Genomic DNA, 27,815 nt, shown 5'->3' on the forward strand with positions numbered 1-27,815 from the left:
AGAGCTTGCTGAACTGAGCACCAAAGAGAGGGCTCTTGAACCTGCTCCCCTTCCTGGAGAGAGAGCCCTTGTCTGTTACTGCCTTACCCTCCAACTTGCAAACTCAGAGGAACACGCAGAGACACCGTGTAGGAGGCATGAAGACATTGAAGGCACCTGGCCTTTAACTTTATTTAGCCCTGTGGGAGGCTTGGGGGCCCTTTCTAACAAGACTGTAGTTCTCCTTGAGGCTGTCATTGTTTGAGCTATCATAATTCCCAGGATTACATTTACCAAACATCCAAGGATATAATTTTCAATGTCCTATTAAAAACAACTGGGGAGCTCAAACCTACACTAAACATGTACAGAAGAGTTGACTAGAATCCATGAGTCCCTCTTATGTGAGATGGGGAAAACTTAGTTAGATGGAAATCTTTTTAGCTGACCCCATTAATGCGAAGGGTTTTGTCTCAAAATCAAGGAGGAAACTCATGGGATCAAAAGAGCATGGGCTTTTGAATTTGATAGACCTGAATTGAAATCTTATTATACAACTTACTAGCTAAGTGGTCTTGAGCAAGTTAACCTTTAGACTCTGAATTTTCTCATCTGTTAAATGGGAATGACAATGTTTGTCTGGAAGACTTATCATTAGTATTTAAAGAGAGAATATTAGCCACATGTCTGACACAGGAATTTTCAATGGAAGTTATTTAATTCTAATAACTATCATTGAGCGTCTTAATAGCAATCATATCTTCACTGATATTTTTGATATGATTTGACTGTTGACATTATTTATAAAGTGTTTGCTTTCCTACCATAAGAAGCATAATGTATGGACATAATTTAGGTATTTGTTTATTTGGAAATCTTGCGATCTAATCCTTCTAAATAGATCCATAATCATTCTTCAGAATTATAGCTCTAAAAACGTGTGACCAGATAGAACCTCTACTGACTTTAGGAAATAGCTTGGAAGATTAAAACAATTTAAATCCATGATGTAATTTGTTTTCTATCATTTGCCTTTGTCTCCTGGGAGTAGCATGCCCTTCATCTTCAGAATCCATTTAACCAGGAGTTCTGGTTGGCTGAATTTTACTCAGCCGACTTAGTTTTTACTTTAACCCTCCTCATCCTCTGTCACGTCTTCCCAAAGTAAAAACTTATATTTTAAACCTGTAAGTTGAATTTCATTAGTAGGATGAGACTTCAAAAGAAATGCCTTTAAAATGAAAATTTGTTTTAGTTACTATTTCCTAAGCTGTGTTTAGAAATCAGGTCTGGCAAATTTAAAGCTTCAGCGGGCAGAAAACTTGCTTCTAGCCTGATACCTTGTAAGCTTGGTTTCAGCTCGGGGTCACTTAAAACAACCTATTTATAAACCCATGGAAAAAAAGCAGGGTTTTCAATAGCAGGAACTACTGACCCTGAAACTACAGGGAGATAAGTTGGGTGCCTTGATGACACAGACGGCCGGCCATGGCAGTGTCACAGATGAGAGCTGCAAGGGCTTTGCGGGTCGTGGGGTCTTAGAATGCTTTCAGAACAAATCAATAACCAGGACGATAAAGCCGTTGTATGAAATTACTACTTTATTCAAACTCATGGTGTCCTAACCTGTTGAGCTATGACTTGAGCTTTTGATACGGGAAGTGTGAGAAAAGCTCATGCAAGTTTAATTTTATCAAATGGCATATTCTTTCTTGTCCCTGCTTTCCACCTCACTTATTGGCTGTTCTTTTTTTAATCAAAGCATTCATGATTTTATTTGGTGAAACATACTTTAATTTTGCTACATTTTGCAAATCTAGTCTACCTGGAAATATAATGGTTGTAGTCTTATGGGTAGATATCCTCTGCTACATCCACCAGAGACTACAAATGTGGATGGACAGACTTTTTTTTTTTTTTTTTTTTTTTGAGATGGAGTCTAGCTCTGTCACCCAGGCGGGAGTGCAATTGCGCCATCCCAGCTCACTACAACCTCCATCTCCCGGCTCGAAGTGATTCTCCTGCCTCAGCCTCCTGAGTAGCTGGGACTACAGGCGTGTGCCACCACGCCTGGCTAATTTTTGTATTTTTAGTGGAGACGAGGTTTCACCATGTTAGCCACCCTGGTCTTGAACTCCTGACCTCAGGCAATTCACCCATCTTGGCCTCCCACAGTACTGGAATTATAGGCGTGAGTCACTGTGCCCGGCTGTGGACAGATTTTCTAAATGAATTCTGCCTAAGAAGTGGGGTCAGTATAGCCAGAGATTAAGATCTCAAACTGTATGGTCAGAGAAACCCTAGTTAGAATCTCAATTCCACCTTAGGGGCTGTGAGACTTTGAAGGAATCATTTAACCTCTCCAAACCTCTGTTTCCACTAATGGAGATAATAATCCTATAGTCTGTCTCATGAGGTTGTTATAAGAGTTAAATGAGATAATGCACATAAAGCACTTAATACAGTGCCTAGCCTGGAGAAACAACATTCAGTAAATGTAGCTAATACAGTAATCATCAGAAAACCATCTGAATATACATTAATGTTTATTCGCATTTAAAAATAATCAATGAAATGGTATAAAAAATTACTCTAAAATAAATTTTTTTCCCTTTCCCTTTTTTGTGATCTGTCTTTAGTGCTTAGAACTTAGAAAAACTGATAAACAAAGGAATATAAAATTAATCCTTAATCCCATCACCCAGAATGATAAATAACCATTATCACTTTGATATATATTCTTCTATATTGGTGTATCGATTTTTTAAAGAAAAATGGGATTCTACTTTCTTTGTTCAATAAATATAGTACTTACTGTATTTGTATTATAGTACTTACTCTATCCTATTATGTCCTAGGCACTGTACGTTCTTTTAGCCCACCTTTCCTTCAGAATATATTGTGCAAATGTTTTTATGACCTACTGTGGAAGGAGCTTATAAAGGCCTCCAGCTTCCTCAGGGTTATCTCAGATTTCCATTAAGTCCTTTAAAATTTTCCTGGATAAGTGAACATACAGGAATTCAACATGAATTCATAAACTAAAATTGAACAGAAAAGGTGAGGAGGACTGCTAAGACAGAGAACACTGGTGAAGTATTGACACGAAACTGACCAAGAGTCAGGGTACTCAGTTCTAGTAGTCTCAGGTCTGCCATTTAAGGAGCTGTAACTTCTCGTGAAGGCCCTCACCTGTTCCCCTACTGGGGGATGAAGTAGAGGTTTCCCAAAATTTCCCCAAGCTCTGAAATACCACAACCCAAGCATCCAACTGCTACCAAGAAATGGCCCCAATGGTGAAGAGATGGCCCTAATGATGTAACAGCACCTGATATGGGTTGTTTATGTGAAATGACCAGGGGGTAGGTGAGCCCCTAAACATGGCCTAGAAAGAATGACATGCTTTAGAGAAGCATCTCTTCATTTTAGTAGACTAAAAGGGTCTTTAAAGCAAATGTCAAGCTAAAGAGAATAAAAATTATGACAGAAAAGTGCTCGAATGTCAGGAGAGAAGGAGGAAAAGCTGCAGTCAGAGGATAGAGCTAATACTTCTCTCAAAGGCCAAATGTGATATATAGTCCCTTTGGGAAGGTGTAGCTCAAAGAAAAACTGTTAAGTGCAAAAGTCAACAAAATACCCACTGTTTTTCCTTTAAAGCTTCACTAATTTGTCCGTAACTAAATATAACGAGGCCAGGATCTCGTGGAGAAGAAGTCACATAAAATACACGCACACAGACTGTTTTTAATCCAGGGCTCCCTTTTGATTTTAGAACTTGGGCTCGCGCTCTGTCTGTCCTTTTCCTCCTTCCAGAAGCTGCTTCCGGAGCTTCTGGTCTTGGATTAGCTCCTCTCCTCTCCTGGGTCAGTAGATGTTAAGGACACTTCTGAAATGGATCTGCCCCACTGCGCTGCTCTCAGAGACGATGGAAGCTCTCTGCCTCGTGACCTTTACCACCTGGTTCTGGGGCATGCTTTTGGCAGCACCGGTCAGGGTCCTGTGGGACTGTTGGTTGGAGGAGATGGTAGGGATTCTGTGAGAAAGCAAATGAAATGATCAGCTCCCAGTGAAATCCCTTTGTTGTGAAAGAACAGAAAGGGGTGATGTTAATAGCTGGTGACAATCGGTGTGTTTCGCCACCCCTAGCACTCCACCCCAGCGGAGGAAAAGCCTTTTCATGATCAGGACTTTGCCTAACTGGGTTTAAGTGTATATGGCTATTTCTGTTGAGAAACTCATGCTTTGGGGGACCCAGAATCTCTTCTGTTGTTTTTTTCAAAAAGCCACAGTGGGGTGCTGTAGCGACAGGATCTCACCATCAACTTTTAATTTCTTTGCTTTTGTTGGTCACTTAACATTATTTAAAAGTATGTTTTGGCTGGTGAATAATGCTTTTGGATTGCATTCAGAATGCATAAACAGCTGTTGTAAAACTTGCTCTCTTGGAAAGGAAACCTACCCAGAGGGGCCAGGTGGCTCAACGGATTAACCCATGAGCCTTTAACCTTGGTGAGACCTGGGTTCGAGTCCTGCTTAGGTCACCCCTAAAAGAGGAGGTGTCAGTTTTGTTTTGCTTTTGGATTCCAATCACTTGCTTGTTTGTTCAGATAGCACAGCTCCCCAAATCATTTGGCCCACATCTACACAATTGGCAGTTTCTACTTAAGGGAGGGCCAGTCCTGAAATAGCAGAGTGTAGCAGGTCAGCACTAAAGTGCATTGGCAGAGATGAATGGGGAAGTTACAAGCTTATGAGCACCTGCCAGCTCAAAGCCTGGCTCAGGCCAATGCAATGATTTCCTCACTTTTTTAAGCACTAAATTTGGTAGTGACAGGAAGAAAAAAGTTTCTCCCAATTTTTACAGGTATCGTGTGCATGCAAGACTGGAACTGGATTTAAAAGTCTGCATTCTTTCATTGCAGACGTCAGAATCTGGAGCATGATATTATAGCCACGTTTAGAAAAATTGGTTTCCTCTTGCTCAGAATACTTGGTGAGGGTCAGACCTTGGTTTTTCTCCTACTTTGCTTTTTTTTTTTTTTTTTTTTTTTGTATGTAATTTCGCTCAATCCATTTATTCTGGGGCCTCAATTTCTCTGTCTTTGAAACGGGAATACCCTGGAGACATTATTTTCTACATTCTTAATTATCCAAGAGCAGCATTTTGAAAATTGAAATTATGTTTGCAAAACATAGCTAATTCTCTGGGTAACAAAAAATTGGATACATACAAAGTGTCATTATTGTGAGAGGAATTACTTGACAGGTTACCTCTTTTCACCCATAACTAGTAATTATGTAAGTTTGGATTCTGCTGGGTTCATAATACTTTCTCCAAAGACATCAACTGAGATCAGATGACTAGAATATTGGGATGCTACCCAAAATAGCATCCATTGGCCGGCTGCATCCTCAGTTGTGAGTGTGGCCCTAATAATGGACTCTTAACCTATGGGGACCCACTTTATGTTTAGGGATTGGCCTCATTACCTGGAGCCCCGTAATGACACGCTCTGCGGTACAAAGGCCAGCCCTTTGCCCGGTGAGGAAATGATTGATGAATAGTTTGGATCTACAGCAAGGCATTTTCCATAAATGCACGGTGGCTAGCTCATTCTTCTTGCTTCTCCGTCAGGTTCATCAGCACCAGGATCGGGGAGAGACCTTTCAGTGCCAGCTGTGCCCTTTTACTTCCTCACGCCACTTCAGCCTGAAACTCCACATGCGTTGCCATCAGCACTTCCTGAGGACAGAAGCCAAGGTGAAGGAGGAGATCCCAGACCCAGATGTCAAGGGATCGCCCCACCTCAGTGACAGTGCCTGCCTGGGGCAGCAAAGGGAAGGAGGAGGGACAGAGCTAGTGGGGACCATGATGACGTCTAACACTCCAGAGAGGACTAGCCAGGGAGGGGCTGGCGTCTCGCCTTTGCTGGTGAAGGAGGAACCCAAGGAAGATAACGGCCTGCCCACCTCCTTTACTTTGAATGCTGCCGACAGGCCCGCCAACCACACAAAGCTGAAAGACCCCTCCGAGTATGTGGCCAACAGTGCGTCAGCATTGTTCAGCCAGGACATCTCTGTTAAGATGGCGTCTGATTTTCTCATGAAGCTGTCAGGTACTTGAATAGGGTTGTATTCTCTCTCTCTCTCTTTCTCTCTCTCTCTCTCTTTCCTCTGTCTCTCTCGCTCTGTCTGCCAGTATTTTCATTTGTAAAATAAGCTAGTAGAACTAGATGATTTCAAGGTCCCTTTAAATTTGGATAGTCTGCACTTCCATACATTTTCTCCTTGACTTTGTGTGTGTGTAATCCTTTGGAAGTAGTATTGCTTTGGCTTGGGTCTCAAAACAGTAGGGATTGTTGATTTCCTTCTGTTTTTTTTCCCCTTGATGGGTTCTTACTGTAGGTGGGAAAGGTCACATGGTAAGCCAGGCTTGTGTCAGTTGCTTGTGTGACCTTGGGCCCTGTTTAACATGTCTCTTCTGCACTGGACTTGTATGGAATACCTCATTTTGGCATTATTCAAGTTCTTTACTGTCTTAATTTATAAGATTTTTAAAGGACATATATATAAAGACTACTTTTAGGAATTATAGACTTCTAAAATTTGAGCAAATGATAACTGTCTTTAAGAAGTTTTTCAGGTTTTTTTAAACGAGAAATTTTTTTATTATGGCAAACTATATTTAACATAAAATTTACCATTTTAACCATTTTAGGTGCGCAGTTCAGTGACATTAAGTATGTTCACATTGTTGTGCAAACCATTACCACCATCCATCTCCAGAACTTTTTCATTCTCTCCCACTGAAGCTCATTAAACAACTCTCAGTTCACCTCTTTCCCCACAGGCCCTGGAGACCACAACTTTATGTCTCTGAATTTGACTACTCTAGGGACCTCATGTCAAGTGGAATTTAAAAACACATATTTTTAAACATTTCTTTTTTTAAAAAAACTGTCCTGATCCATTTGGGGAAAAAAGATGGAGTATAAATTATGAAGATGTATTCTTATTAGTTGTCATTACTTTCTATCACCATCAAATTGTACATGATGTTTCTTTATCATTTTTTCCCCAACATATTTGATTTAAGTTGTGGTGTTGAACAGGGACATCAAGGTCTTAGGTCACTCTGTTTTTCCTGTCATTCTCTTTTGGAATGAGAAGGTATGTTGCAGGATTGTGTGGCTACTCATTACGCTTTTAAAAGTATGCTTTTTAAGTTTTAAAGGAGATGTAGGGGGTGGGGAAAGGTCGGTGGAGAATTGGTTCTGTATTTCAGTGAAGATGGCAGTCCCCACCATGATTTCCAAATGCCATGTCAGCTCTTTGGAGATTGACAATACCCTTTTAAATGGAGAATAATTGGTCACCGCCTTCCTTTAAATGGACTGTAAGTTGCATTTCACTAAATGTCATTGCCAGGTGAATTAGAGGTTCAGCTCCACTCTGAAGTCCCTTTGCTCAGGCACACTTCAGTCGGGTCTATGGAATGTCCCCCTCACCCCAGATCTTTGCTTCTCAGGAGTGGGAGACACTAGTTGGAAGAAATGAGGAAAGGTAGGGGATGGAAAATGAGATGTCCCGGAAATGAACCAAATAGGCAAAGAGCAGAGAATATAACAGTGAAGCACACCAGCTGGCAATGAGCGTGAGGGGGCCCTGTGCTGGAATTGGCCAAGTTTCTGACTGTGGCTCTAAAGAACACTGGCTTCTCTGCTCCTCATCACCCCTCTCCCCCGACTTCTCCCTCTTCTATTCCAATCGAGGGGAAAACGTGATTTTTAGAGACTTTGAGTTTTATATTTAAAAATTTTTGAGCACGTGGAAAAATGCATGTTTTCATACATTCCTGTTTGCTGTTCTGATCCTTTAGGATTTCACCTCCAGGGGAACTCTAGTTTTTCCTTGATTGTCCTCCCTGCCACCGTGATAGCAAAGGGGGCTCCTTTTTATGGGCCCTTATAGTGCAGTCCCCAGGGAAGGAATGCAAATGACACGTTCACATCACATAGCTTAGAAAGGGGGACATTTCCTTACCTAACAGACAGGGGCAATCTGAGTGGGGGTGAATTACTCCGAGTAAGGTGTTACTCCCTTTACTCCATGACTCCAGGGATGTTTTAAAATCTAGAGGAAGGTGAGCGGGAGCAGGGAAGGTTTGGTCTTTGGGTACAACACTTGTGTATGATGCATGGCTCCTGCTGGGCTCAGCTCTGAGTGCCCACATTATGCTGTAATTAGCTCCAGACCCAATCTCAGGGAGCATAAGATAAGGCTGCTTGGAGCCAGCACTACAAGCAGCAGAGACACAAGGGGAGAAGCCAATTGATAGGTTGGGGGGAAGAATTGCTCATCAAAACCTTATATTGTGATCTGTGTTTTCAGTTAGCTATTGATGGGGAGTTGCTTATGGTTTGGCAGTCAGAATGTTTACTGACTGATCAATTGGCATAAGAAAACAGATAACAAATGCACACACTATTTATGCAAAAGACCCATGCGGCTATTTTATGGTGGCTTACTGGAGGTCCTGAAACCTGACTTGTGTGCACTGTTACCTAGCAACCTGTTATAAAGTCACCGGGGAGTGAGATGCATCCTTAATTTTTTTTGTGTGTGCATATTTGGATGTAAATGTAAACTTGGTGACAATGCAGCTCAGGAGAGGAGAAGGTATGTGACAAGGAAAAGAATACATTTTCTGGAACGATTTTTTTTTTTTTTAATTTTACTTACCCTCTGGTTGGTCCGGCCATGCATTTGATAGTGCTCTCACTGTGGTGCCCTACCTGGCTGCGTCTGTGGATATGATTTAGGGACAAAAAGGCCAAATCCCAGGGAGCTGCGGCTGAGTTTCTAGCTCTTCCCGTCATCAAATGTAGTGAAGTAGTGGCTAGTTTCGGGCCTTGTCCCTTGGCGTTATAACGGCGCCATTGTTCTTGCACTGAATTTTTTCGCTGGGCTCTGTCCGTGCACCTGCTGGTACTGTAGGGTGCAGCTGTTTGTGGGCACTGAGTCTGTGAATCTTTGTGCCAGCCAGATCACTGTCTGCAAAACTGGAGCACAGTGACAAATTCAAGCGTGTAGACACCTACTTGTTTCCAAAAGAGAGAAAACACTTGATGCTTTCTTGCCTGGTTATTAAGGGGAGTCTTTCTTGCTCCTTCAACTAAAACTAAGCATAAAGATGATTGAATGGAACCCAGTGGGATTCAAAGTCAGTGGATAGAATACTGTTTTAAATGGGCTCTCAATGCCCCCCACCCCCACGCCTGTTAGAGGTTTCTTAACGTGTATGATTGTGAAATAAAATCCCTTCTCCAGACTATCAGCTATTCTTCCGACTGAGCCCCCACTTAACATTGCTTGGTCCTTCAAGAATAATGCTTCCAAAACTGAGGCTTCCAGGCCCAGCATCGCAGTTGATTCAGGGAAGAGTATGGACAGCTTTCTGGGCTGACAGAAAAATGAATTTTGTAGATTTTACCCACAGCTTAGACTGAGGCAGGCCTGAGAGGGCTGCAGGCCTGTATGTTCCAGCAGCTCTTTTCTGGAAGCCAGAAGGCATATGCAAATCATTGCATATCAGGGCAGGTGAGCCAGTGGTCACGTGGCTAGGGCGTTCAGGGAATAGGTGCTCACCCGACTATGGAGAGCCAAGTTCCTGCTGATTCTGTGCCTTGTCGCCTATAGCCAGCAGCAGTTCTTAACCTCGGCTGCACATTAGCCTTGGCTGGGGAGTTTTTCACAAAATGCCAGGGCCCAGAAATTATGATTCACTGGGATAGGCCTTAGACATTGGTATTTTCTTTAATATCTTCAAATGATTTTAACGTGCAGAATGATTTTAGTGTGCAGCCAGGGCTGAGTACCACTGATGTGGAATATAAACTTGGTACCTGGTACAGTATTTTTTTGGTACAGCTATGGTTTTCATCAGTGCAGTTTTGTTCTCGTGGTCTCCACCCTAAACCATGAAACGGGGCATGGTGGTACGAGATAGGCCTGTGGCTCTCACTGTTGGTCAAGGTTGACATGAAGGAGAGGACTGGGTGAGTCGTGTTCATGGAGCCCCAGGTGTTTCCTTGTGGGGCCTCCTGACAGGGGAGTTTCTCCAGTTAAAAAGTCTCAAGATTCAGTGCAGAGCACTGAACGATGGGAGGGTCATCGTTATTAGAAGCCTGATTAAAAGCTGCCTGCAACAACGGCCTTACATCATTTCTTTTTCCAAAAACTACACTTTTCAAGATATAAAATTTAATTCTAACTCTCCAAATTATAACCAAGCAGTTGACAGAAACTTGGCACTTCACTTGTTGGCTGGGAATATCTTTTTGTCCCTGGTTTTCCAAAATAAAAGATATGTCATTTCAACTATTTTTAATTTGGAAGCCAGCAAAAATTGTTGTGCTGTCTCCCACATTATATTAATTTCGTAAAATTGAGACCAAAATAATTTTAACTAGGAGAGATGGACTTCTTTAAAGCAGCAACTTACTTTTAGCCTCACAGAGACAGTTTATGAACAAATGAGTACCAGCTAAACTGTTTCTGACTTATTAGTAGCTCATCCATTAAACAGCAAAGGTGTTCACATATAAATGTAGCGTGTAGGTTAATGTGTTTGTGTCGTATACTGTAGTCTTCCATCGGTCTTTGTTCTACAGCTTCCATCGATTTCACCCGATTTTAAGCCTCTGTAGTTACAATACAGTTTTTGTATAAATGGTAGCTCCCAATCTTGCTTTACCTTTGTTTGTGCTGCTGGAGAAGGAGGGATGGGAGATGCCCATTGAACCCAGTCATCCTCATTGCCCAGTGGCTCTGATTGCCTTTCTGTAAAGGCAGTCATCTCAACAAATGAGCCTTCTTCCAAGTAAATGCCATCCTTGTGTTATTCACACCCTACGATGGCCGTGCCAACAGCCAGGGGGCTCTCCCACTCCCCACGCCTGGGCATGCCTTCTCCAGTCAGGTGATTTTTGAGAACTTCCCTTTGCATTTTTAGTTGGGCCCTTCCTTTTAACCCTGCCTTGCTTTTCTGGTGATGGCCCCTCACTGATCCTGTAACTAAAATTCCTCATGTGAGCAGTGCCTTATATGTGTAAGCAGCTTGAATGCCCTTTTGAAATTCTCGACTTTATTGAACTTGGTGATTCATATGAGAGGAAGAGTGTGACTCTTTCTTATTTTTCAGTGACTTGCCAGTCATGAGACTAGCACTGACCTGAGTTAAAAAAAGGGGCAGGTGGGATTATAAGTAAGTGGGGCCTGGAGGATTATAAGTAGGGCCTGGAGGATTATGAGTAAGTGGGGCCTGGATTGCTTACACACACAGGTGTTGAAACTTGCATGGACAGAGTTCTTTGCTTATTATTTTTACTTTATTTAATACTTGCTCACTCCTTTGAGCCTCATGGTGATGCCATAGTGGGTGGTGTAAGTATTCCTATTTTACAGATGAGGAAACTGAGAAATGAAGAGATTAGAAGTCTTGCCCAGGTTAGCACAATGAATAGGTGGTGGAACTGGGATTCTTTGTTTTTTTAGACGGAGTCTGGCTCTGTCGCCCAGGCTGGAGTCAGTGGTGTGATCTCAGCTAACTGAAACATCCACCTCCAGGGTTCAAGCTATTCTCCTGCCTCAGCCTCCCGAGTAGCTGGGACTAAAGGCGCCTGCCACCATGCCCGGCTAATTTTTGTATTTTTAGTAGCGATGGGGTTTCACCATATTGGCCAGGCTGGTCTCGAACTCCTGACCTCGTGATTTGGCTGCCTCAGCCTTCCAAAGTGCTGGGATTACAGGTGTGAGGAACTAGGATTATAGGCATGAGGAACTGGGATTCTGATCCAGGCAGTGTGGTGTCAGGATTCTTTTCCCCAGGCTCCCTACCCCCAAATTACAGAAAGTAGCAGGAACTTGTTTCTGTTCTCTGCCCTTCTTGTGTGTTGTGGAGTTAGCCAGAATTTCAGCATGTTCTGGATGTTGTTATGTCAGACAACTTTAGAATTTGTGTTAATAGTTTTAGGCATCTTAGGAATTATTTAGTACAAATAGAGCAGTAAGAGTTGGGCCAACTGATATTTCTGTAAAGCTTCACAGCGTACAGTATATTTCTAAATACATCATTTCATAACAAGCATGTAGATGAGAAAACCAAGACTTGGGATAAATAACTGTAAAAGAGTCATGACTGGAATCCAGACCTTTCTTTCCTGACTCGCTAGACAGAGTGTACCTAGTTCCAGAATTGCCATCAGAGTGATTTTTTATCTTGATAGGCCCCAGAAAATTTTACCAAAGCCTATTGTATCTGTCAAAACAAAGAGAAGTGTCATTCTCCTTGAAGGCCATTCTTTTTACTACTGTTGTTATTATTGTTGTTACTTCTACTGTTATTATAAGAGCTATAATTAACCAAATGGCTTACAGTGAGCTGGACACTGTGCCAGCCACATCATGTAATTTCTCATTTAACCTTTACACAGCCCTATAGGGTCAGCAATAGTAAACCTATGTTATAGATGAGGAGGCTGAGACTTAAAGGTTTCCACTGCAAGGGACAGAACAAGGATTCAGCTCTGGGTAACTGTGAAAGCTTGGCTCTTGACTACTTAATTAGCTATTACCTATTTTTTTTTTTTTCTCAGTTGAGCAAACTGTCTTTTGACCTCCGTCTGCTTCACTGTTTATTTTCCTTGGCTTCAAACCATGGCATCATTTCTAATGCATGCACTTTCAGTCACTAATCTGGTTAAATTTTTTATGTCTTCAACATTGTACTGAAATTTTTATCTATACTCCATCCCTTCATGTGCAACCTCCTCCTCATGCCTACAAGTTGCCCCTCCAGCTCCCTCCCTGATGCCTTTTCCTCCCCAGCACTGCCCCCACCCATCCACCCAGCATTTCCGATGGACTCTTCTTCCAGTACCTCTTGCATCAGATCATGCTCCTGTCTAGCTCTTTTCCTCTCTTCCTCCTTTCCTTCCTTCCTCCCTTCCACCCTTTCTCCTTTCCTCCCTTCCTCTCTCTCCCTTCCTTCCTTTCTCTCTCTTCCTTTCCTTTCCTGTCCTGTCCTGTCCTGTCTTGTCTTTTTTTCTTTCGAGATGAGGTCTTACTCTGTCACCCAGGCTGGTCTCCAACTCCTGACCTCAGGCGATCCTCCCACCTCAGCCTCCCAATTATCTGGGGTTATAGGCGCAGGCCACCATGCTCAGCCCCAGCTCCTTTCTCCTGAGTAACCATCTCCCCACTCCTCTTAAGAAAACTGTTAACAGTCTTGACCAGCTCATGAACATACCCCTCTCATTTCCATTTTTCTACCTTTACTCATGTTGTTCCTGGGGTCTGATAATTGGAACTTTGGAGTTGCGTGTATATTCTTCCTCTTCTTGGGAGGAGCTACAAAGTCACACTGTAAAGAGGTGGGCCTTTGGAGGGGGGAATTGTAGCCATTTCATGGTCTGCCACAGTCCAGACTTCTTCAGACTCTCTGGGTGATCCACAATGACAAAAATCATTTACAAACTGATCTGTAAATAAGAATATCAGCATATTAATTTAAAATGACAAGTATAGCAGTCAAGAGGAGATGTCATTTGGGGCAGGTGGCTATTGACTTTCCTGAAAAAGGTTGGAAATATATTATTCAATCTTCAGGTTTTCTTTCTTCTAGCCTCCAGGCAAACCACTGCATTGCTGTTCATACATTTCATTCTTTGGCCATGTTAATAATAGGAATTTAAAATACAGCCTTCTTTCACATTTAGTTAGGGCTTGATTGGTTTTCCAGGACCTGTCCTTCCTGCTTTTGACAAGGGAGATATCCTGTCTGTTAAGTGGATTACTGCAGATGGCTACTTTTGCCCTTTGTGGGTTGGTTTTAGTAGTTTAGTTTTTGCAGGGAAACTTTATATATTTTAAAGTTCTTGAGGCACTGCTCACTTTTTGTTACCTTTGACCCCTCTCCAGAGGCTGTTTTTCCCCTTTGCCCATAGCTCTCATAGGGATCTTTACAGTCTGGGTTTGGGTACATAGACGCTGAAGGGTGGCCAAGGATTAGCTCAGGTGGGGATTAATGAGAAATATGAGATGGCTAAAATTTCACTAAACACTAATTATAAAATGATTTAAGGGAAATTAAAGAGCAAGATTTAAAAATATTTAGCGAATGTTATAAACATTCTATTTGAATATAATACGCTTAACATTTAAAAGTCATCTTTAACTGTTTTTCATTATTATTTAATTAAATCTTGGCTTTGCTTACGATTTCAGAAGGCAGTTTCTCATCCAAAGCACATCATAGTGCTGAAAGATCCCAGATCCCCAACCTGTTCCTACATACATACATACACACTGCTAACAAGGGAACTTGGTTAGATAGAACCGCACCGGCTTGTCATCTGGAGAGTTAACCTCTGATTCTGGTTCTATCATTAATGAGTTGTGTGATTTTCAAAAGATCGTATAATCCTCTGAGCCTGTGTTTTCTTTTTGTAAAATAAGGGAGCGGAAAGCAGTAATGGCTTTCATTTTGTTTCAAAAGTTCACATTTATTACGTTTACATATTTAAAAAGCCAAGCAATTAGGGGGGAAAAAGTTGCTATTCGGTGAGCACAAAATGTGACACTCCAATGCTATGAGGGAGTAGAGTCTATAGCAGTGTGATCATCTTGTATATTTCTAAATTTATTTTGCTGATCTCAGTTTGAAAAAATACAAGTACGGTTTCACATAGTGGCAAATGGGAACAGATTTTTAACAACTTGTCTTGTAATTTCAGGATCTCCTCAATTAAAGAAGAGTATAAATTTTTGCTTCAAAGTTGACAACATTTGGCAACTGCCCTCATTCCTTATAATAAATGGAAGATAAGCAGTATCCAAAACTCACAATATGCCCTAAAGCCATCTGTAATTCTGTGTCAACTACTTGGTTATTACTCAGTTAACTGTTATTTGGGAAATGTATTTAATCTCTCTAGGTCTGAGATTTCTCATCTGCAAAATGGGGATAATACTAGTGCCTACCTCAAAGGGTGGTGGTGAGAATTAGATAAATTAATACAGGTAAATACTTTTGTATTACCAAGCTCATGTTATGTGCTCAATAAATGATCGATCTAGCTATATCCATATATATCTACACATGTTTATTTGTCTGTCTATTAGCTGTGGTCAGAAGCTACACCAAGCAGATACACTTGATACACTTGAACCTACCCTTGCATTTAATTTAAGGCAGGTATGCCCAGGGGACAGCCGGCAATGTCTAGATAATTTTTTTTTTCACAACTGGGAAGTACTCCTGGCTACTAGTGCATAGAGATGCCAAGGATGCTGTTAAACATCCTACAGTGTGCAAGACAGTCCCCAACCCCCAACTCCTCCCAGCAGATTATCCAGTGCAGAGTGTCAGTGGAGTTGAGGTTGAGAAACAGTAATTTAAAGTATGTATGTAGGCTCTAGTGGTGCTATAATTATATATGGACACACATGCATAGGCCCGAATTTTTTGAAAAATCAGTGCAAAGGCAGCCACTTCATTACTGATGACATATGACTAGAACTGCAGCACTCCTATGAGAGGGGGAGAAACTGCATTACAACGGCTACTACATGAATCTGAATTAACTTGTCAACATATTAGTCGTCTCCAGTATGTTGATGTTTTATATATAATGCAGTGGTTGATGCACGCTTTGAACTTAAATTTTAAATTAATTAATTTTTACAATAATTTTTTAAAACTTAAATTCAAAACAAACATTTGTTGGAACCCCTGAAACATATCCTAGGGTTCCTTGGAACACTGTTTGAAAACCATTGCTCTGTAGTCCCTTCCAGGCTCAAGAGTCTTTGGCTCTGGTTTAGGGTCAGGTTGTAAATAAAATTCTCAGTGGCCTTGCTTTTTCACAGAGCAGTTTAGCATTTACAAAATTGCCGTATGCTGAACTGAAAGAGAGTTCTGTCTTATTAAGCTCAAGAAAAGGTGTCATTTTCCTTCACCAGAGGGAACCAACAGAAGTATTCATTTTGCAGTCGATTCCTTCCCTTCATCCTCTTAGTCAAATCTTCACAAGATTTCTTCCTACCAGAAAATGTCCCTTTTCTTCAGGTGAAACCCACCCTTCCCTTTCTCATGAACAACGCTTAATTCACCCACATCACTTATTTTCCAAAGCCATGGTTCACCTGCTGAGGGTAGTGTCCCTTTTAAAGGTAGCTGGGTGTCTTGGAGAGAAAGGAAAGGGTTTGGATGCATTTCCAGTGAGAAACTCTGAGCAAGTGTCTCTGTGAATTAGGTCTGTGATTTGGGGCATCAGTTTCTTAACCTTTTGGGACCTTAGTTTCCTCACCTGTAAAATGAAGATAGTAATAACATCTATCTCCTGTGATTGATGGAAGGCTTGATCCCTGTGTAATTACTCAAGTGCTAGTCGTATACATTGTTAAAACAAATGATGGTCTTTAGAAGGAAGTTATATATTTTTTCCCTAGTAATAGGGAAGATATATAGTATTTTCCCAATTACTATATAACTAGAAAATATTGTAAAATATATAGTATTTTCTAGTTACATAGTAATTTCCTAGAATTGGAAGATTGGAATTATCTTATCCCAGCAGTTTTCCCATTCCTTTCCCACATTTGCCTTTATCTTGAATCCTTCGTAAATCCTCAAAAAAAGCTGATTTATTTCCTTTAAATGGTGGTCCACCTCCATCAAGTGCATAAACTAAGAGGTATGTGTAATTGATCATCAGCGTGGCCCAGGTGCTAGGATGCTGGGAACAAACAGCGAGACAAGGAGCCTCTGGATTAGCGGGGGCTTCCTCATCACATCAAAAGTGCAGTTATCCAGAAACTTTCAAATACATAAACAGAAGTCAAGGCAGGTGTTGTGAAAGTCCTTGACAAGTTGAGTTCCACACCTGCACAAATCTTCCTGTGTTAGTAGTAGGAATGAAGTGAAGACTATGTCATGAGTCATATTGGTTGCTTTTCTCTTAGCAATTTCCCCAAAGAAAAAGAAAACGTCTTGAGTTCCGCCTCTCACTGCACATGTGGGTTTTTTTGTAAAGTGGGATAATTTAAAAGATAGTAATTATTAAGTCATATTAATTTTAAAATACAGGCTTTATGTACTGTTCTCAATGTAAATATTTTTGGTCATTGAAAAAAGCAGGTTAGCCTTCATATTTCTATTTTTACATCTTCTATCGAGACCCAAATGTTTGGGAAATTAAAACCTGGGCAAATGAGTGATTTCCACATGCCCTTCTGATATGTCGTTAGCTATATTTACATTTCCTCAGCACATTACAATTTTCTGTCATTCTCTCTATGGTCAGAATGCAAATCAGGTATGTAGTGCCTTGCAAATGTATAATCCAGCAATGTACACCTTGCTTATTGCCTTTTATTTTATTTTATTTTATTTTTGAGATGGAATCTGGCTCTGTCGCCCAGGCTGGAGTGCAGTGGCTGGATGTCAGCTCACTGCAAGCTCCGCCTCCCGGGTTTACGCCATTCTTCTGCCTCGGCCTCCCAAGTAGCTGGGACTACAGGCACCAGCCACCTCGCCCGGCTAGTTTTTTGTATTTTTTAGTAGAGACGGGGTTTCACCGTGTTAGCCAGGATGGTCTCGATCTCCTGACCTCGTGATCCGCCCGTCTCGGCCTCCCAAAGTGCTGGGATTACAGGCTTGAGCCACCGTGCCCGGCGCTTACTGCCTTTTAAAGTGTCTTTTTGAAGTTCTGTTAAATCCAGGTTGTGCTAGCAATGCTAAATATCTTTACTTTTTCCCCCTAAGTCTCTTGTAGCACATACTCTGACTAATGCTTCTAGAAACCACTTACATGTGCAGGAAGCATCTGCTTAATGAGCTCTAGAAGTTGGGATTTGCTTCTAGGGCCTCAATAGTTTTTTTCATCTCTTTCTTAGCTTCATCTTAGAATTTGAAAATGTTTTTAAATAAAAGATGCAGCAATGAAGCATTTTAAAAATACTTAACCATTCACTTTAAATTGTTTCTCCTCAAAGAATCAAAGACACAGACTTAATAAACACCCTATTTAATTACTCTGTCATGATGAACTAAGGTGCCCTTGCAAAGGACTTTATAAAGGGTTCTGGGAGAATGGTGCTGGGAGAGAGCAAGCTTTAGAAGGGTGACCAGCAAAATCCCCCAAGAGGTGGGGGAAAGGTGCAAAGGGGAGAAATGCACTAAATAAACCAAGTCGTCTTAGGAGCAGCCTTCCTGGTAGACGTTGGAAATACATATTTGAGGATTGCTCCATAGACCATCATTGCTCCCTTTGATTCAGATTCCTATGGCATTGTCCCCAAAGAGCTAGATTTTAAGCACTTTCCTTGAGACTTTTCTGGACTCCTCCTTTAGTAATGCTAGAGTTCAAGTGATGATTAGATATTTCAGTAATGCTGTGGTCTAGGTAGAAAGGCCTTTAACTTTACTTCAAAGGTCTTATCTCCCATCTAATTATTAAATCCAGGGAAAGCACTTCTGATTGCTTTTGGTGGGATATTTTGGAGGTCTTAGTTTTTGTTAACTTCAGGTAATGTTGGAAGGCCATTGGATGCCACTAATTTGGAGCAACAAATTTTACTCATTCGACAAATGTATATTCATCACTAACTATGTACCAGGCACTATTCAAGGCACTTGAGACACATCAGTGTTAAAAAAACAAAAATTGTTGGGCCAGGAGTGTTGGCTCAAGTCTGTAATCCCAGCCCTTTGGGAGGCCAAAGCTGGTGGATCATGAGGTCAGGAGGTCGAGACCATCCTGGCTAATATGGTGAAACCCCATCTCTACTAAAAATACAAAAAATTAGCTGGGTGTGGTGGCGGGCACCTGTAGTCCTAGCTACTCTGGAGACTGAGGCAGGAGAATTGCTTGAACCTGGGAGGCGGAGGTTGTGGTGAGCAGAGCCAAGATTGTACCACTGCACTCCAGCCTGGGTGACAAAGCATCTCAAAAACAAAAAAATTGTTGCCTTCATGAAGCCTATCTTGATTTTTTGTTTTTTGTTTTTTGAGACAGAATCTCGCTCTGTCGCTCAGGCTGGTGTGCAGTGGCACAATCTTGGCTCACCACAACCTCTGTCTCCTGGGTCCTAGTGATTCTCCTGCCTCAGTCTCCCAAGTAGCTGGGATTACAGGTGCATGCCACCATGTCTGGCTTATTTTTGTATTTTTAGTAGATATGGGGTTTCACCATGTTGGCCAGGCTGATCTCAAACTCCTGACCTCAAGTGATCTGCCTGCTTCAGCCTCCCAAAGTGCTGGGATTACAAGTAGCCACTGCGCCTAGCCATAAATTGTTAACATAATAAATTTTAAAAACCATATAGCATGTGATTAGTCTGTTAAGCTAAATACCGCATAACAAAATACCACGGACTGGATGACTTAAATAACAGATTTATTTCTATGTTCTGGAGGCTGGAAGCCTAAGATCAAGGTATCAGCAGGTTTGGTTTCTCCTGAGGCCTCTCTCCTTGGCTTGCAGACGGTCACCTTCTCACTGTGTCCTCGTGCAGACTTTCCTCTGTGTGCATGCATCCCTGGTGTCTCTCTCTCTCTCTCTCTCTCTCTCTCTCTCTCTCTCTCTCTCTCTTCTTATTCTTCTGGTTCTTTGATGGAACCAGTCACATTGCATTAGGGCTCCACTTTTATGACCTCATTTAACCTTAATTACCTCCTTCGAGGTCCTGACTCCAAATACGTTCCACACTGGCAGGTTCGACATATGAAGGGACACAATTGAGTCCATGACAGTAGGTTATTAGGTGATAAGTATTTGGAGGGAAAAATGAAAGTTAGGTCAGGGTAAGAGAGGTTGGAAGGACTGTGAAGGTGGGGATTGCAGTTTTGAACAGGATGATCAGAGTAGACCTCACTGAGCAGGTGGTATTTGAGCCGATTGGAAGGTCAAGTATTTTCAAGTTTTGTTACAACCCAGAGACCAGAAGTGGAGGTGGTGCAGTGGAGGCAGGTGAGAGACACAGCAGGGGAAGCCCATGGACCTAGGTTCTGGTCCCAGCTCTGCATCTTTCTGGTAGTGAAACTTCCAGATAGTACTTTGGGCTTTTGGGGTTCGGTTTCCAAATATGCTGGTCTGTGTGAACTTGTGATTCTAGAATGCATATTCTTAGACGGGTATGAGCTGGAAAACAGACTTTGTGCTTGAGTATTGGCTTGGAGTAGGTGGTAGGCAAGGGGTGATAGATGTTTGCTTTGGGGATTTATTTTTATCTTTTTGTTTGTTAAGATGGGATGGGCTTAAGGCTCATTCTAACAAGTGTTTCTAATTAGGACGAGATCCTCTTTCTCAAAAGATGGACACACTCAGTGTAATGAATCCTAAGTTCCTACCTCATGGACTCTTAAAGGGAGCGAGATGCCTGTGAAAGTGAAAAGTGGTAGGAAAGGGTGCTTGTCTCTTCCTTTTTGATCTTTCCTGGGTAGTATGTAGCCCAGTGGGGAAGGCCTGGTGCAGTGTGGCTGAGCCACAGAATCCATCCCATAATATGCCAGTTAGCTCTGTCCTGACCACACACTCCACAGCAACCAACTATGCTAAAAATGGAAAAAGGACATTAGTGGAAAAACTGGTGAAATCTGAATAAAATGTAGAGTTTAGCTCATAGTAATGTGAATTTCTTAGTTCTGACAAATGTACCATGGTTATGTAAGATGCTAACATTAGGGAATTCTGGGTGAAGGATATATGGGAACTCTTGGAACCATCTTTGCAACTTCTGTAAGTCTAAAATTATTCCAAAATAAAAACTGTTCTTTAAAGAAAAAAAAGGTCATTTTGGACTCAGTGATGACTTGGGCTACAGACATGGATTTATTCACCATAATCAGAAGAACAATGCTAAGTACATGCCCCACTGTTTATGGATCAGTAGTGTCGTCTTATAATAAGGCAAAAGTGGTCTATCTCTAGTCTGAGCTTTTCTGTTTGGCAAATTCTCCATCCTCACCTTACCATCGCACCCCAGGTTTCTGCTTTGGGTATTGCCTCTGACTCATGTTTGTATTCAATATCTTATGGCAGAATAATTGCCTGAAAGCATTATTTCCTAATAGGATTAGGTGGGGAGAGTGCTAATAAGTCAGGGAGGCAGTGGCATACACAGGAAGGAAGACATCTAGGGAAACCAAAGAGAAAATGCCCAGAGACTTTGTAGAGGTAGCAATTCTTAAAATATTATAGGTTCAAAAGATTCAGAAGCCCACACTCCTTAGAGTCGTAGCCCATGGAGTGTATTGTGCGGTTTTGCCCAGGGCCCAGCCTGTTCTGATGAGGTTGTGGTTCCTCCGGTTGTTAGCGCAGTGTGATTGTGCATTCCATACTTCGTGAAGTACCAGGGCAGCTAAGGAGGGGAGTGGCCTTTTATGTATATATAATCCCTTTTTTTCTTTTGACAGCTGCAAATCAGAAGGAGCCCATGAATCTTAATTTTAAAGTGAAAGAGGAACCTAAGGAAGGGGAGTCCCTAAGCACGACTTTGCCTCGGTCCAGCTATGTGTTCAGCCCGGAATCTGAAGTGTCAGCCCCAGGCGTCTCTGAGGACGCACTAAAGCCCCAGGAAGGGAAGGGAAATGTGCTAAGGCGGGATGTGTCAGTCAAAGCAGCCTCTGAACTTCTCATGAAACTCTCAGGTACTTGATTTATTCAAAAATATTCACATTCTGATAGTTTCACTTGCAGGCCAACTGGACTGCTTCCTGCATGGGTTATAATTAACCTAATGGCAGCAATATCGCAGTATTGCTGTGAATTCAAGGAATGATCAGATTACTTGGCTTAAATTCCTGTGTTGTGTGTGAGTTTGTTTGTGTATATTAGCTGTGTACCTATCTCATTAAATACAACCTTTTCCTGACTATCACTGCAAATTGTTGGAAACTACTGCTGCTTTCTAAGGTGATAGAGGCCATAATTTTAAATGGGTTCTAATGACGTTCAAAGCTCTTCTGCTAATTGATCAAAATATCTATTCTTCCCTAATAGAGGACCTGGCATTTTGTGTGTATTTATACTATACTCTTTAAGCACCATTACAAATATTTTTCTTAACTTCATAAGCACTTGAGATGGCACTTGAAGTAATTACCAACAGAGTGGCAATAAGAGATTTTATGGATAGAGAATTTTATAATGGAATATTACAATAATCTGTTGAATCATTAAGATTAATGAATCATTCTTTACTAGTATCTGAATGTAATCTCAGCATATTAAATGTAGGAAAAATGGCTTAAAATTTGAAATTCATATAGTTTGGATTTTTTTCCACATCATCTCCTATCTGCCATGTCCTCTCTGAAACAGGTGAAAACATGGAGTCTTTTCAATTCAAAGATAGGACTTTCAGAACATGGAAAAAAGGGTTATATCAATAATTATACTTGTCAAGTCATATCCCATCCTTAGTTCATTACCTCTTAAGCGTAATTTTTAGAAGCTATATTTAAAATGCTAATATGAATCAAAAGCTGTTTTTAGTTTGGAACTTGCTGTGCTTGGAGGATGAAAGCAAGAAATGCATTAGAGAGACTCCTTTAAGACCTGTAATTTCATCAGCAGTTCTGACTGTGTTTCTGGTTGACTAGTGGGTTGGAAAGTAAGAAATTAACAGTGATTTACTTAGTCATTATATCAGAACAGTTGAAATTCCTGTACTTACCAGTTGGTGGGGTTAAGAATTCTTTCCTTTGATGTTAATTCAAAGCACATTGGAAGTTCCAGGTAACATGATTTGTTATAAATAAAGCATAATGCAATCATTACATCCTTATCATAGCTCCATCTTCCTAAACTTTGCAGAGATAGTACAGTACCTCCTATGCAGATGAGAGGTCTAGTAAGATTGTATTATTTACTATTATAAAAGCTGAACGTTTTTATAAAGGGTGTTCAAGTGAACACATTTTTTGTATATTTGAACTCTCCTTCCTATGTTAAATGATGTAGAGTAACACATTTGTTGTTTTCTGGTAAATTCAAAGAGGTCACATAGCTCTGATTCTTCCTCCATAGCATACACTTTCACATTCCAGTGACTTGAAGTCTTATCCAACAGTGACCCCTGTCTCCCTCCTTATGGTCAGATTCCAGTATATAATATTTCTAGTTCAGAGTTTACTGTGCAGCAAGTGTTGTAAGCAAAAGAGCTTACAAAAGAGCTTACAACAAGCTTACAACACTGGTAGCACCAAAAGATAATATGCAAAAAATGAGATTTCAGGAGTGATGTTCTTTAAGGAAAAATATTTTATCTTAATCCTTTTGCATGATGAGATTTGAGACACAAGTACGGAATCATTTTATAGATAATAATATCCTCCAAACAGAATAAGTCTATCAGCCATGAACATTGAAAGATATTTGTGGACAGCAGCGGTCCTTCTAAATGTGTATGTTGCCTTTGGTTGAGCACCTGTGCTATGTGGTTCAGCAATAGTTGAATGGATGACATGGTCCTGTTTCCAAAGGGCATCTGCCCCTGCTTCATGATGTGGAAATGAAAACGTGTTTGAAGACCGACAACGATTTTTTTTTTTTTTGCTGTGAAAAAAAAATCCTCAAATCCTCAGCATTCTGTGTACAAATGACTTAGGTCAAAGAGATATGCATCACAGTCCTGATCTTTAGATGCTGTGGTCTCGTCAGAAGTAATCCAGGGCAGTGGAATCCATCCATGTGATCTGCACTTGGAACTTAGTACTGCCGTACTCTAATGGCCATGGTCAGGTAAACTGGAAAGAAGTTTTGTAGTCATAACAATAGGCATGTGACTTAAAAGCAAATATCTTTTCATTCCTAAGCCACAAGTTAAAGAGGACTCACCCTTAATTAGGTTTAAAGTGGATATTAGAGTTTCTAATCACTGATAGAGCAGTGCTCTTGCAAGAATGAAGTTGTTAGGAAAAAACTTTGTATGTTCTTTCCTTAAATTGTAATTTTAACAATTTCACCGTTCATTTCCTGAAAGACATCCAAGTAAAGGACTTGTGTCTTCAGATACCCTTTTCCATGATCATTTCTGTTGCTCTATAGACAAGAGTAATTCATTTCCCAAAACGTCTGTGTAATTGGTCAGGGCTGCACCACCAGTTTGTCTCGGCTGATACCCCCAAAGCTTTGTTGTAGCTGTTCTTGTGAACACGAGTTCCTATTACTTCCTGCCTTGCTTGTTTTCATTTGTAGTCTTCTGATGTGCTGGGGAAAATCTTTTTGATCAGGAAGAGTTGGGTGAGGATAATTAGTTATGCAAGAATGATGCATGGGGCACACTTTTCCTTGTTTCAGTTTTGACCCAAGGAGTAGTTAAGATGTGGAATAAAAGGAATTTTCTTCCCTGTTATTTATTCCCTTGAGGTTAGAAGTGGTGACCTATAGTTTAGACCCTTTCAGTCTTCTCGTTGAATTACTAAGAAGAAACTAGTCCACAATTTTGGCTGCTTCATTTTCAGTTTTAAATTAATTTATGTTAACTCCTTAAGGATGGAGACTTGGCACCTGCCCCAGTCACATATCATGTGGAGCTTTTCTATGTGGAAAAACCTCTGTAGATATATTGTTTTCCAAATTGACATTTGTGTTTTACGGGAAAAACGCAGATGAGCTAGAGTAGGCTCAATTTTTCATTAAGTGTGCGTTTGGGAAAATCTGAGCTTTCTTCCTTCCTGTGGTTCAAGTTCTATTTCCAGTTGTTAATTGGGAAGTTGAATGCCTGACAGCTGGGCCAAGTAAATTGATTGCCATAAAGAAAGCAACACACTCTGAGGAAAGCACTGGAAGTCTGCGACTACTTGTTGTTATGTGACACAAGGCAGCCAAAATAATCAGACTTTTTGCTAAGCATATGGTTGCCAAAGATAATTTCCAGAAGTCTTCATTCAAGGAGGCTGAAATCTCAGTGTTCAACTTAGAGGATATATAACATTAGATAGTGTAAAATATTTAAAGTACCTTTAAACTCTGGTTTTGCAATGTCTGGTCACCTTGCAAACTTATGGGATAGCTGTGTTATCACGGATATGATGTAATGCTGAAAGTGACACAAAATTTTGTCTGCTTTGTCTCTGCTTTGCTTTAAGAGAAGTAGCTAGATGCAAAGTGATGAAGATAAATGCCCTCTTCTTTCTTTGGGAAGTTACATGTTTCCATGGGAATGCATATATAAAATGTATCATGCATGGTTGGGTGAGCCTAGAAGTAGTAGATAAGAAGCCATTTAAAAATATGAATTCCACACACAAAAAGTACATAGTTGGAAAGCTGGAGTTATGCAGAGAAACATTAATGAAAAATTAAACATTTGCGTTTCTCTAGTGTGGTAAATAAAACTTCATATTAGACCTTAATTTGAAACAAGTTTATTGGTTTTAAAATTTTCTGTGCTCACCCAGAGGATTTATATTCATTTCTGGTTTATATTCATTTATTCCTGCCTAGTCCTGGAGAGTCATATAAATTATAATTGCCTCTTGTATAGGAATCCAAGCAGACCCTAGATTTGAAATAACATAGTGATGTGTGGTTTAGGGTGTCACGTAAATGAGATGGAGCTTCAGCTAGGAGATATTTAGAAACAGGTAAACTTGAGTAGGATGACATTTTAAGGTGAATTTAATCTCTAAGGTGAACTGAAGTGGAGAAGAAAAGAACTCACTTTATTAACAGTTGTAATTAGGGCCCCTTTGGTTATAAATAACAGAAACCCTCTTCAGATAGTTTTGGCAGGATAGAAGAATTTAGTAGAAGATGCGGGTTTGGATTGGCTTATGGATACCAAGGGCAGGGATGCAGTGGGGCATCGGTTTTCCACTGCAGCCGGAGTCTGGAGGCCCATATGGAACCAAGGAACCACCCCTTTCCCCACCTCATTTCTGCTTCTCTCTGGACCGACAGATGGACTTCTTCTGTTACCCAGGCCACATGATGGAAAGGGAGAATTGTCAGCAGCTTCTGAGTTTATGCTTTGCTCAAAAGAATAGCCAGACAGAAATGTCTTTATCCCAATCCTAAATCCCAACCAAGTGCCTTGGCTTCAACTGGGACCCGACAGTGGAAACTTCTCTATTTAGAGATGAGGGCATGTTGAGCAGATGTGGCTGCTGCCGTTAGCCATGTAGGATTGCTGGGAGGGAGGGCAGGAGGGTGAGGTGCGAATAGGAAAATAGAACAATACATACAAACCACAAAAGGTCCAGGAATAATTATGGTGGTTGCTGTCATTTCAATATTGAGTGGAAATGTGTTGGGTGCTGTTTATCTTTCCTTCCTAAAAAGGTCTGAGAGAAAAACCTGTCTAATTTGCTAAGGCAGTGCTTCTCAAAGTGTGGTCCCTAGACCAGCAGAATCATCATTAAATTTGTGGGGATAAGGAAGTGTTAGACATGCAAATTCTTGAGCCCTATCCTGGACCTAGTTGAAACTCTGGCGTGGGAGTCCCGCTGTCTGTGTTTTCACAAGCCCTCCTAGCGATTCTGACAGCTAAGGTTTGAGAAGCACTGTGCTGAGGAAATGGTTAATTGGAAAAATAAGTTTCATCCATCTGAGAAGAATGCTTTAGGTTGAAGCTGACAGAGAACAAAGCTCTATTAAATGTACATTTTACTTTTTAAAAAGAACCATCTCTCTTCAGTGAAGTTTCTTTTTAATTTATTATGAAATAATGGTATCTGGGAACCTTTTTTTAGAAGGGCACATGTACCTAATAAATCAAGATAGTGTTGGCTGTGAGCCTCAGATAATACTACTTTTTTCAATGTTCTTTGCTGTTAAATTTCATGATTATTCCTGAGCAATGCTGGCATTCTTTTAGGAGAAAAACCTTTCTCTACTTCCCCTCTACATAATCTAAGACCGTGTTGGAGACTCTTCTAAAGAATTATGTGAGATTAATTTGAGATTTTAGCTTAATAATTTCTCAGAGCAAAAACTTATTGGCTTATTTGGTATTTTCCCTTGGAAAATTATGGTCTAGCAAGCTTTCTAAGCAGTGTGACTTCAGTAATCTATAAGGATGGAAAATACATGTTGTATTTTTATGTTACTGCCTTCTCACATTTGCCTCCTTCAGACTTGGAATTTATCTAGTTAGGTGGTAGAGACGATGTGAGACCTGTTTGTACTTAGTTCCTTATGATTCTACCTGCTTGCATAAAAGGCTAAATGTAGAGCTCACTTATAAAGTGAACAGGTAGATCTAATCAGTCTAATCAGTCCAAAAATCAAAAAATTCATGTTTTCATTTCAACTTTTTTTGAGCCCCTGAAGAAATTTATTGAATCCAATATTCTGCTTTTCAAGAATTTATGTATTTTATTTTATTATTTTTTTAGAGACAGGGTCTTGCTCAGTCACCCAGGCTGGAGTGCGATGGTGTGATCATAGCTCACTGTAACCTTGAACTCCTAGACTCAAGTGATCCTCCCGCCTCAGGCTCCAGAGTAGCTAGAACTGCAGATGTGCATCATCACACTCAGCTAATTTTTTTTATTTTTTTAAATTATTATTATTATTTTTTTGTAGAGACAAGGTCTTGCTATGTTGCCCAGACCGATCTTGAACTCCTAGCCTCAAGCAGTCCTCCCAGCTTGGCCTCCCAAAGTACTGGGATTACAGGTGTGAACTACTATGCCTGGCCAGAATTTATATATTTTATGTTTTAGAGGGGATTTCTACACTTATTTTAATGTACCATCTCATTTTAAAAACTGTCTTTTGTGTGTGTGTGTGTGTGTGTGTGTGTGTGTGTGTGTGTGTGTGTGT

At 40.8% G+C, this 27,815-nt stretch overlaps 1 protein-coding gene across 8 annotated transcripts in view; it reads left to right on the top strand.

The window, feature by feature from the left end:
* Window positions 1-27,815, top strand: part of ZNF827 (zinc finger protein 827) — a 175,568-nt gene that overhangs the window by 47,156 nt on the left and 100,597 nt on the right. For 7 of the 8 annotated variants that reach the window (XM_023227148.1, XM_023227168.1, XM_023227182.1 and 4 more), the window contains exons 4-5: window positions 5,615-6,095; window positions 21,458-21,691. In XM_023227148.1, coding sequence (XP_023082916.1) covers window positions 5,615-6,095; window positions 21,458-21,691 — 715 coding nt within the window. The remainder of the gene's footprint in view (window positions 1-5,614; window positions 6,096-21,457; window positions 21,692-27,815) is intronic. The other variant, XM_023227155.1, reaches the window with a different exon arrangement.

The sequence above is a fragment of the Piliocolobus tephrosceles genome, chromosome 3 (assembly GCF_002776525.5).
Source record: "Piliocolobus tephrosceles isolate RC106 chromosome 3, ASM277652v3, whole genome shotgun sequence".
Classification (NCBI taxonomy): domain Eukaryota; kingdom Metazoa; phylum Chordata; class Mammalia; order Primates; family Cercopithecidae; genus Piliocolobus; species Piliocolobus tephrosceles.